Source organism: Mastigoproctus giganteus, chromosome 14 (genome assembly GCF_048544385.1).
Source record: "Mastigoproctus giganteus isolate SK-2022 chromosome 14, ASM4854438v1, whole genome shotgun sequence".
NCBI lineage: Eukaryota > Metazoa > Arthropoda > Arachnida > Uropygi > Thelyphonidae > Mastigoproctus > Mastigoproctus giganteus.
In genome coordinates this window covers 69,291,006-69,303,541 of record NC_143588.1, presented here as the reverse complement: position 1 = coordinate 69,303,541, position 12,536 = coordinate 69,291,006, and the positions used below count along the sequence as shown (strand labels likewise).

The 12,536-nt window shown below is 39.2% G+C and overlaps 1 protein-coding gene across 1 annotated transcript in view; it reads left to right on the top strand.

Annotated features, from left to right (window-relative positions):
- LOC150075210 (uncharacterized) overlaps positions 1 to 12,536 on the top strand; it is a 78,937-nt gene that overhangs the window by 60,306 nt on the left and 6,095 nt on the right. Inside the window, exon 2 of the mRNA XM_090388921.1 lies at positions 5,346 to 5,454. Coding sequence (XP_090245047.1) covers positions 5,359 to 5,454 — 96 coding nt within the window. The 5' untranslated portion in view covers positions 5,346 to 5,358. The remainder of the gene's footprint in view (positions 1 to 5,345; positions 5,455 to 12,536) is intronic.

Sequence of the window (12,536 nt, the reverse complement as noted above, 5' to 3'; positions counted from 1 at the left end):
TTAAAGAATATTTTCTTTAAAAATTAAAACAAAAATTGGCGGTATTTGTGTACGTATTTCTAAAGTGAATGTTGTTCTTCACGAAGTTCGGTCTTTTAAAGACTGGATTGGGAAAATTTTATTTAATGAAATGAAAGCAGCTCTATATTGATTCCAATGGAACAGAACAGTTTGTGTAAATTCACACGTCATCACACTGTCATAAATACACACGTCATACTACATGTGTATTACGTCTGTATATTGGTGTGTTCTGTAGTCGGCTTGCCTGTTTTGCTAGGAAAAACCGCAAGTTTCCGAGGGGAGGGGATCTTATTATTCTTTCCTGAGACCAATTAACTCAGCCACATAATGAAAAATGCCCATAAGTTCCTGGCGTCATTGACAGGATTCGAACTCGAGCAGTTTCCGCCTGGTGTGGGGAGGACGGTGATTATAACCATTGAGCTACCCGCGCAGAGGTAGAGCATCATTATCATATCCTTGCTTTACTAAATCATGCATTTCTGCATGATTTAGTAACCCCCTCCCCCCACAACTTGAAACAAAATTTACGGTTTGCTCTTTGATCCATCACTCAACACAATGACAACGATTTTAACACGACAGCTCTGACACGATTTCTTGCGAATGACTTACGATACGCAAATGATATTATCGAGAAAACAGTCACGTAGGTCAGTTACTACAACGCGTTGCATCATGGTCCTACATGCTTTTACATGAGCGTGCATTGGACTCAATCCTGGAACTTAATTGTCAAACCTTGTTTATTTTCTTTTGAGTTTCAGCTGTTTGATTTTGCACCAATGCAGCTAAGATCATGAGGCGCCAATGTATTGTGTCAATAAATTGCGTGTGTGTGTTCACATACATTATAAATCTCTTTAAAATATATGTAACAATCAGAGATCAATAAGTAGACGCCGTAAGCCTTTGTTTTCGCTATTAACAACGAAACTTCGCATCACGCTAGTGAGTGACGTTTGACAGGAAAGTTTGGCAGAGGAAACTGGGTTAGCTGACCACATGATGAGTGAATTGATCACAAGTAAAACACTCCATCTGCTGAATAATAAAAGCGACAGTGTATCCGATGTACAGACCCCTGAGGTGTTTGTATGGTGACTGCAGGATACCATTTGTTTTAACGTGGCTGGAAAGAGTTCTTTGGTATCTTTAAAACAAAGGAAAAACAGAAGAGGGAGACGAGCGTCTGCCCCTTTTGTCCTCTCATACAACGAACATGCCTTCAGATTATTTTGTCGCAACATAACAGAGTAATTCAAAACCGTGTGTTTCTGTCATGCAGGGATGGTGGATTATTTGACGTCGTATTAGGACAATGCAGTTTTCAAAACAAGCAAACCCAAATACTTGCGGCTAAAGACATCATCCACGTCTAAAGCAGCTCCATTATTTAAACTAAAATCCATAGCACAGGAAACACAGAAATTCGTTCCTTGGTATTAATCGAAGCTCACCATAAAAGATGATATGAGGTGGGCGAGGATTTTATCGTAAATGAAATAACAAAGAAAATGTACTTAAGCCTTTTCCATCAAACTATAGGTTAAAAGGGGATTGGTAAACAAATACTTATTCACCGATGTGTGGAATTTAGAAAATGGATTCCGAAAAATGTGGCCTTCAGTGAGGTTTAACAAGAATTTGTGTAAAGTTTATGGATATTTGGAAAAGGGAGTCTGGAATGTATTCGTGTTAAACAAAATTGTTTCGTTAAGCGAGCTATGGTTAAATGTTTGGCTAAACTGCATCCATTCTAGAATACTGTTATATTTTGTACTGTAATTTGTATTTATATTTATTTATTATAATAAATATTTATTTATTTTTATTTTTATTATAATTAACTTTATTTAAGTAATTAAGTCTGGCTTTGTAAAAAGTTATTTATTTAGTATAATTTGTACTTATATTATTTTGTATTTATATATTAAGAAAATTCAGAAATGATTATTAAATTTATTAAAGAATGAAATGGTTTACAATTGTTTTCGTTGATAAAAAAATATATTTCATATATAAGTTCCTTATATTTACTACAGAGGGCGCTAGACAACCAGTGCCAAGTAAAATTGCAAAAATCGTTTTTAAATCGAAATTACAAGTTTGATTATGATGGCCCATCATGTAAAAGAATGATGGGGAGCATTAGCCTCGCGGTTTAACTAAGAAAAGCGTAACGCTACATAACTTTGATGAATTTTAAGCCTTGTAGCCGATGGCATCTTTCAAAATAATTACGTAAATGGGAAGTTTCAAATTCAAGATGTTAGATGAGGGTTTAAAGTCTATTAATTTCGGGGCTATTCGAGTGTGTGCTCGAGAGTTTTGCACGTTTTCGTTAGGGTTACCATGATTCTTAGTCCGTGTACTAGGTAATTAAGTCTGGCTTTGAATTTATTACAGCGATAAATTCTTAATGCAGAAAGTGCATGTTGAATGCCGGTACCAGATGTTGAATGCCGGTACCAGGAGTCTTTTAATTACGTTTATATTGCTAAGATTGGTGTAATGGAATCTTTTAGCTTAAATATTACCGACAGTCCGTTTGCATTAAGTTAATCATTGTGCTGTGGAAAGTTCGAGTTCATTTACCTGAAACAATGAGAATATAAATAATACTTTGTATTCGATAATTAATCAAAAATCGAATACCATTAACCACATTGAATATTCAGTATACAGAGAGTTTAAATTTGTGATTTATGAGTGGAATGAGTTGTAGATTCACCAAGGTGAGGTGGAGTGCAGGTTCGAACACTTGCTGAGGTATCCTCTCTACTTGCATGTCCCTAATTTTAAAATTATTTAATAAAATTCGTATCGAAAATTAAACGAATTCTTTTAAATAGTTAAAATTAATCAGCTTTCTCAGTAGTATTTCTTTAGAGATGGCTGCAGCCTGCAAGGTAGTTCGCTTTTAAAATATAATTTGAATAGTCATTATACTAATGGGAGAAAAAATTGCAAAGAGCGGAACTTCTCAATGGACAGACCTCTGTTATGTGTGTGTACAGAGAGAGATGGAAAGATTCAATGAATATGTACGAACAGATCATCGAGGAGAATACTTCGATAATTTTGAAAAGCCAATATTTATCATTTCTAACATGGAGTGGTTACGATTATTGGAAAATGAAAACAAACTGGTTTTATGACAACCACTAAGATATGAATTGAAAACAATTTATTACGACCTGGGGATAAATTCAGCGGTAGACTCTAAAATAACGATGTGTCTTTATTGACTTAGTTATCCTCGTCAAATAACATGAAAATCGTCTTGTTATTTCGGCTCGCCATCTTTTATATTACTACTTTCAATAAACTGGACCAGATAATAGAGAATAAAAAGTTAGCAAACTATCGTGAAATAATCAGTTCATAACTTACTGCACTTCTAAACTTCTCTCCTTGAGAAAAATTTTCAAATATCCTCACATTCGCTCGATTAATATCCATTGTGATCAATAGAGATTTTGCACAGCACTTAGACCTGCTTACCCTGCAGCGGGTCCACACAGTGTGATGAAATAGTCCGCGTGCAGCCCGCGGGTTGGACACGCTTGATTTAAATTTGTCAGCGTAACTCTCCCTATTTGGAATGAAGCAAGGATGCCTGCTTTCCCCACGTTTATTTAATATATTTGCAGAATGAATAGCGAAAGAAGCATTTGATGGTAAAATAGAAAGATAGGTGGAAGAACGCTTAGCACAGTGGAAAATATTAGCTGGACGGAAAGAATGAGTAATAACGTGTAGGAGAAGAAAGAATTGCTAAGAAGAATTAGAAGACAACGGCTACAATGGATTGAACACACCATATGGCATAGAGGAATGTTACTGGACATGCTGGAAGGCAAAATAGCAGGAAAAAGAAAACAAGGAAGACCAAGAAATACCATCATAAATACAATTCTGAAGGAAACTTGTCTTCGGAGATATGCAGAAGTGAAATACCTAGCACAAGGCCGTGAGAAATGGAGCAGCTCATCAAAGGGGCAAACCAGTCGAAAGGTTGATACACTGAAGATAAAGAAGCGCAACACTGAAGCAATTCCTGGTAAAATGCCTCCAACTACGTTACCAATTATTAATCATTATTCTGATCATTAATAATTGGAATTAAATTACTCTTTCGATATATCTGTCATTTTACACTAGTTTTCGGGATGAAGTCCAATAGGAAAATAATTTCTTTAAGTTAAAGGAATTATTTATTAATTAAGAATTAATTATTTATAATAATTCTTAATCGTATTGTTGGAGATATCTTTAAGAGAAAACTCTTGAAATTCCTAAGAGAAATCTGCGTCAAAATATATCTTTAGTGACATTGGGTTAACTGTCCCACAAAAACCTTTTTCGCTTAAAACTTCGTTTCTTGCCCTTGTTCCTAAAAGCGCCTGTGCAAGAACAAACATCAGCGTGTCTCACAGCAAGGCCACAACGTAAACAGCATTCAAGAAACGACAAAGCTAGCATGGTATTTTGGTCTGTAAGAAAGTCGCTGGTATTGAGTAAACACTTCAGATTCTCTTTCGATCGTCCAAGGGATCTATTGATCACGTGGACACATTCCTTCTTCGTTCTGGCGTATAAGAACGGTCCAGTCGGCTATAAGCAATCTACTCAAGTCAACGATACATTCTTTTTTCTCCAGCGTGGCGGATAATATTGGACTTTGGTATTTTTCCGCTATTGCGTTAAAGGACAAGACAACTACGACACGAAATTACTGTCATGGCTAAGTGTTTGATGATTCGTAATCCAGCCAGAAAGGTGACATGCAGTCATCTGATAAGTGAGCAGAGTGAGTACTTACAGGAATAATTGGGATACATGGATGGAGAAAGAGAGAAACTGAAAGCACAGAATCTCTCTCTCTCTCTCTCTCTCTCTCTGCCTCGCTTTTGGAGTAAAGCATGTCAGGGTCATTCTTTGAGGATCGCCATCTCGGTAATAGCTACGCTTCAGAAAAACTTCGGTAATATTCCACATCATCGGACATCGTAATAACATCAGCACCTCATGTATTATTGAATATCTACTTTCCTCGGAGTCAATTACCTTAAGTGGATTTGAAGTTTGGTACTTGAAATTCTACCCCTCTAAATGTTGCCACTGTTGGATTTTCTTTTCTATGGCGGCTTAGGGAAAATGTCCTTTAAAAAAAATCGATGACATTTTAGAAATGTTGGTTATGAATGTGGGTACGATGAATGGATGGAACCTACAGGAAGGGTACGAACAAATTCTTTGATGTGCTCTAAAGAATATATTTGTAAACTTCTTTCCTTTTTTTTTTTTCTTCACAGAGTAAACGAAATCATGGAAGTGGAGGAGGATAGCTGCGCATGTGAACAGATTTCGTTTCCTGACGCAAGAAAACCAGTCACTCACCGTAAAAAGAGAAAATGGAAAGAGGTAAATAAATTGTTTAAAAATACTAATATGCATTAGTAATTTCATTTCTCAATTTATAAATGAGATTTATATTTCGATTTTTAAAAATATTTCTTATCGTTATAAGGATAGACTGCTCTACAATATTCTGATGACATATACTACCCTGCCAAAAGATTTGGACACCCCTGTCGAAGAATGGCTCGGAAACATTATTGTAAATTCGGTGGGGGCGATGTCATGGTTTAAGTCTATTTCTTAGGACTCGAGCCGTTAATTGAAGCCAAACACCGGCAGTGCGAGTGGTATTGACATTTTGGACATTTCCGTGGAACCCACACTCTGGCAGTCCTATGGAAAATGGAGTCTCCATAAATGAAATCTAAAACTTGCTTGGACAGACAATCCACACCTTAATTTGAGAAAATACTTTTGGGGTGAAATGGAATATCGCATTAGGGTGTAGCCGATGTACTCCTTTTCTACAGCTGAACATGCTATTTTGCACTGAAAGAGGACTAAAAATACACAAAGTCCTGCTACTTGCTATAAGAAACTAGCTGAAAGTGCCCAAAGACGTATTGATGACTTCAAAATTGTTCATTAAAAAGCGTGTTTTTTTCCAAACGTGGTGTCTTAATCTTTTTGGGAATGTTGTACTCTTGGCCCATTTTGGAAAAAGTCTGAAGTCAGATGCTCATAGCAATCCGAAAGACCCAGCTTGCTACGTACATACAAACTGTTCTTGAGGATATGCAATTTACAGACACGATACACTGAGCCCCAGTGGCGCCAGCGAATACTTTAAACAATCCAACCTTTCAGCAGAGATAGGAGGAATGCTAATAAAAAGAGTTTCCTCAACCGAAATACTACGGCAATCGATTGGGTGATAAAACCATGCTACAGAAAGAAAGATTCCCATCAAGGGCACCACTCTTATTTAACCGTGACTGAAAGAGAAAGGATCCTTAAGTCAAATTAGGATAACGCTGACCATAATTTCATGCTTATCTGACACAGCGGTCAATTCATCCACTGATTTCGTAGGTGTTGGTTGTCCCAAAGAGAAGTTTCGGTTTCATCGCTAAGTGCAGTGTGACATGGTGCATTACCATGTTGAAAACAGAAAAGGGTGTTCCTTATAATTCTGCCACAGTCCATCTGCTGTATTGGTTGCTCTGCTTGCTTGTAGCATGAACCTTATATACCTGTAGCACTTTTATACTTATTCATGCGTGGATTTCGGATATGGTTCATTTTTATTAAATTCCAGTGGTGTCCGGATATTTTGAGTGACACAATGTATATAACTTGCAAATACTAAAGATAATTTCTGCTAACGAATGTTAATCACATTTATCTTTCAAGAAAAGTTTTGAGAAAGTGTTTTACAATGGAAGATTAATCTACATACTTAAAACATTTGCACTGTAAAAGTAATTTTACAATATAGTCTAACAAGCTCTATAAACTACAGCTTGGAAATATTTCACGCTCGACCTCTCTTCTGCTGCAGTAATGCTCAGTAAACGCTTTCAAGTGTACAGGGGTGGACATATATCTTCACCACATTGCAAACAAACCACCGTAAAAAAGAAAATGGCGCCAGATAAAGAGCAAGTTCATTTTTATATCAAGTAACTGGCGAAAGCCGAAGCTATGAGTGCTATAAAATATTACTGTAAGTGGTGGCCAAAGCCATTTTTCTTACATAGCTTTGAGCAATGTCTGTTTGCTAATTAGTTCACTAATCTCATATTGTGGAGGACCTTCACCACGAGTCGCCTTGGTATTGTACTACTTTAAATAACACGCACTGCTCCAGTAAAGAAGTATATTGCTGTTTTAGTTTATTACTGGAGTTTCGACTTTGGAGTCTCATCGCTGAGGAGCAGGTAGGTTGCTACATAAGAAAAATGGCTTTGGCCACTGCTTCCAATAATGGTACATAGCACTCTTGCACGGGCTTTCGCTAATTTATATTAATTTTATTTTTGTGCATCCTCTCGCATCTCATATATTATGGATACTTCTCGTCGCTGGATTGCTAAGGTCTTCACATTGCCTACCTGATCACCATAAGACTCCAGAGTCGAAACCCGGATTTGGGTAGACGTCAACTGAATTGACGTTTTGAGTTCGCTCGCATTAACTTCAAAAGAATCAAAATTGCGGTCTGGGTAGATTCCTGAGATGATTTAAAAGATGGACGTGTCCCTAAGATGATTTAAGGTTGCGAGTTTGTTGGTTTTTGCTTTCGTCTCGTGTTTGTCAAAGGCTTTTTTTAGAGATTACCTGTTGTTTTTATCCCAAAATGAAAATTCCAGTTTCGGTAGGCTTTATCAACTCGGAGCTAAATGGAGATTGGGAGTTCGACCACATTAAGTTCAAACGACAAACATTTTAAATAAAACAGCAATATACTTCTCCACTGGAGCAGTACATTTTATTTAGAGAAATACAAGGCAACTTGTGGCGAGGTTGCCTCCACACTGAAGGTTGAAAAAGCTCGATCCCAATATGGCATCGTCTGAATATATGCTCATCTTGTATGTTGGTCAGCTGACCATCTTTTCGGATTCGGTATATTTTATTTTAGAAAAATAAAATAATAGAAAGAAGGAAAATAAAAGGAAAGGAAATTTGATATGGACATTATTTAGTGTCCTCACTGAAACAGATCACCCGACCAACCTGTTATTAATAGAAATACTTCTCAAAGAAATAACAAGATAGTTTTGGGAAAAAACTGAACTCTGAAATGAAAGCATTGGGATTTCAAAAAAGCTGAATAAATCTTCCTCTGTGCGCCTTCGTTCCTTAGGAAATGCTTAAAATCAATCCATAACGGAAGTATTTCAGAATATTCGGAGTGATGGTCAAACACGAATTTATTACTCGTCTTGTGTGTGTATATGGAAATCTTTCGCTTCTTGGAAGCCGAATCTTCCCCTTGCAAAATATGCATACGTACTATCTCAAAGGAGCTTAGACTCCTTAAGTTCAAAGGACACGTTAGCCCTGAGGAGATTTCTCTACCTGGATGTGTATCGTTATGCAAAAGAAAATCCTCCTTCTCGGAACTGCAGCTCGAAAATTTAAATTCCATTAAGATATACAGAACCGGAAAAACTTTGGCGTGTTCCGATCGAGATCGATAAAATCGATCGAAGTGAGATCATGTGTTAGACTTTAGACCCTCTCACTTGCTTAGTCTGACCCAGTCAGCTTTTATCGCTGTTTTTTCCGTCAGTCTACTTTACTGAAGCGGAAATTTTGATATGTAAAGAAAAGGAAAAAACAATAAAAAGTACGAAACACGTTCCATCCGCTTTTATACTTTCAAAGACTGCTTTTTTGGCAGACACTTTCCAGGAAGAAGATGCAGACGATGCGATGCAGTAAGCTCAAGACAAACCTTTTTCTTTGTATTTCATCCGATAAAGTATGCTTGGATGGTGTTTATTTTAGCATGAATGATGGGTGAGAATCAATCACCGATTTGAACTGAACGTCTTGTTATTTCAGTTTGTCACTTGCCCATTTTATCAACGATCCGGGTACAGGAACATTACTGTACAATTAGTTTTGCTTTCAAATAGAAATTCCTTTAAGGAAATTCCTAGCACAAAATAGAAACAAAAGAGGGAAATCTTGCTATCAGACAAGATACCGTGATGCCCTATGGCTTCGGTTGGCTTTGCGCAAATGTATGACAATCCAAATCTTCGCCATATCTAAGAGAAAAAAAAAACTCTCGCTGCTCTTTGTAGAGCTAAAGAGGAACCGACTGGTGTCCATCGACCTACACTAATACTCAATGCGTGGTAAGATGCATTTCCTCAGTGACCCTCTACGTTTCGGTCTTTGGGTTTCTACTGTATAGTCAGAGCTTAGAATTGTCCTTGACATCGACTATTGGACCCTGCCATGGCTCAACTGCATTCTGAGCAAGCCTTTTATCATCTCCGTGAGCATTATCCACATCTCCTTAAGATGGACTCTTCGGCAGTTTCGTGTGATCAGAACAAGCATCCTCACTCTCGCGTATAGAATTTTCAAAACACTCAGAAGTGATGACTCGCCTTTCCGGTCCCAAGTGACTGGACTTAATAGCCTTCAAAGGAAACATCCTTTGAAGAATTTTTTGACAAGCTGGACGTTGACTGCGAGCGGACGTGCGATAAAAAAAAAAAAAAAAACATCCCACAGAAATGTAATTATTCAAGAAAACTTATTCCTTTGTGTCAAGCCCGAGCTGTTCTTAATTTCCACCGTTGATGACCCTAAGTGTTCTTTCTAAGAAAAATGATCTGCAGCACTTTGGTTAACAATATCTAACTTGACTCCTGTGTGCCGCTGTCTGACCCGTACAAGCTTCTGACGTCTTGCCTACTCCTGTAATCCAAATGTTCCCAAATGTGATGCGATCCCGGTCTTGGCAAACTTAACTGTTTTTATCATCGGTAATTTCACATTACTCTGTTTACTACACTGGTGTGCAAAACTTAAAGATCAACACTATTTCTAAAGGTTACAACCACAAAATCAAACGAAATAGCCTGTGGCTATTTGCATAACTGTGGCCGTTCAGTAGAAAGCTGGTGCAGATGCAAAAATTTGAATCGTAATGAGCAGGCTCACATAAGCAGATAAAAGCAGCAGTTCAGCAGGTATGTGGAAATTACCAAATGGTGAGCACGATTGTTACAGACGTTTTGATTGGTTTCATACAGTGCTACAGACAACGAAATGGCCAGTAGACAATATCTGGATGACTTAACACGGGGTCGAATAATTGGGAAGCTCGAGGAAGGTCGAAGTGCGAGGAATGTGGCTGCAGAGTTTGGTATCGCCCATAGCATCGTCTCGCAAGCGTGGTCGGCTTTCAGAACGACAGGAACAGCTGTTTGAAGGACCAGTCGTGGTCGTCCACGAAAAACAACGCCCAATGATGATCGCTATATACTCCTGCAGGCCAAGAGCGACCGACACCAGACATCGGGATCCATTGCAAACCAGCTGCAAAGGACACAGGATATTGCGGTTTATTGTGGCCAGACGACTCCACAAAGGTGGACTGTTTCCCGACGGCCAGTACGCTGTGCCCCTTTAACATCTACCCATCGGAGACACCGTTTACAGTGGTGCATCGAACACAAGGACTGGACAGCAGCGCAATGGGGTAAGGTACTCTTTACTGATGAGAGTAGATTCAGTCTCAGCAGCGATTCTGGACGTCAGCTAAACTGGCGAGAGGTTGGCACACGATATCACCCCCCAAACATCGCTGAAAGAAATCGATATGACGGTGGAGGTGTTCTCGTCTGGGGAGGCGTTATCTTCGATGGACATACACAACTCCAGATACTGGAAGGCGGAACTGTAAGCAGTGCACGCTACTGTACTGAGGTAATCCTTTCCCATGTGCGCCTGTTCCGAGGTGCCATTGGCCCCCAGTTCGTGTTTATGGATGATAACGCCACACCCCATCGCACTGCAGCTGTTGATATGCTTTTGGAAAGCGAAAACATTGTTCGTATGGATTGGCTTGCCCGTTCCACCGATCTAAATCCCATCGAATACATATGGGACGCTCTGGGGTGACACTTAGCGGCAGGTCCACACCCACCAGAAAATGTTCACCAGTTTAAGATGGCGCTGACAGAGTAATGGACGATGTTACGGCAAGAACTTACCAGCAGCATTTTTCTAAATATAGACAGGCGGTGCAAAGCTTGCTTCGACATTAGGGGGGGGGCATATCTCCTACCGATGACCACCTCTTCCCTTTGTTCCATCTTTGGCAGTGATGCATCTGTATCATGGCAGCCAGTGCTATGTTGCCATTTTTGAATAAAGTCCCTCTGTACCGTTCTGCTTCCATTGTTGTGTGGGTGTTGTTTCCTTCATTTCTGTACCTCACGAGGTTCCTTTGGTATGCTTTTCCCATATCCCACAGCCACTCCTATGAGAAGCTACAGGTGAAAACCTGACTGGTTTTTTTTTTTTTTGGTAGTTATTGGCGCATCGGCTTCTGTGGCCATAATGCACCTCCCAAGGTTTTTGCAGCACTTTGATCCAAGCCCGAAGCGGGATTCGAACCCGCGACCTTTGGGTTACCAGGCAGGCGCTTTACCCACCCGGCTAGCCCGGTCGGCCCTGACTGGTCCTTAAGTTTTGCACACCAGTGTATAAGTTCGCTGAACAAGTAATTTCCTACGTAAATAAAATAATTGTGTGTTATATCCCCCCCACAGTATGTACTGCTGTTTTCGGGAAAAGTGTTCACTTCAGATTGATTTAAAGAAAAAAAGGGTCAAGAGGTTTTACTTTGAGATTCATTAAGTTTATAAGTTTAGGCTTTTTTCCTCTCATATTTCCCACTCATTTTACCTTTTCTTTCCTTTCCCCAACCTTCTTTCCTACTATATTTTCCCCATCTACTCTTGATGGCATTGAGTTCACAGGTTTTTCCACTAGGAAGAACTTAATGACTCAGCTGCCCTGGGTCGCAAGTTCATTTAAATGGAACTCTTCGAATTTTCTTCCTTCCTTCCCCTTGCTATCCACTGTAAGGTGCTTCCGTCCTGGTTACTAAGAGGTTACGCATACGCGTGCGCGCACGCACAGACACAGAGTTGCCTTGGGGCAAATAAACGATATGAGCAGGTCCACTGCCGTCAAAAAAATAATTTAAAATTTAATTTTCCTCCTTATAATTAGAAGCCCTCGCGGGTTGCGCCGTAGTTATAATCATCGTTCTCTCATACCCTGTAGAAAAGTCTAGGTTCGAATCCTGTGCGAGTTAATAACGCCCTTGATTTTTAACTCCCGAAAACTTGGACAATTTTCGTCCTGAAAAGGCAAATCGACCAGAATACAAGCAGTTTACAAGCATAATATACTGTGTTATTTGGTTTTTAGGAGCATTAGCAACTAAGGCCATATTGCTCCAGGAAATGCGGTGGTCATTCCCTGACCTTTCCGCATCCTCCGTATTTGTTGGAGACAGGCTCGAACCCCGGTCTAATCAAGAAGCGTATGCTACGCACTGCTGCTCCTTCCCACCTGGCTACAGAGGCGCCCATAATATACTG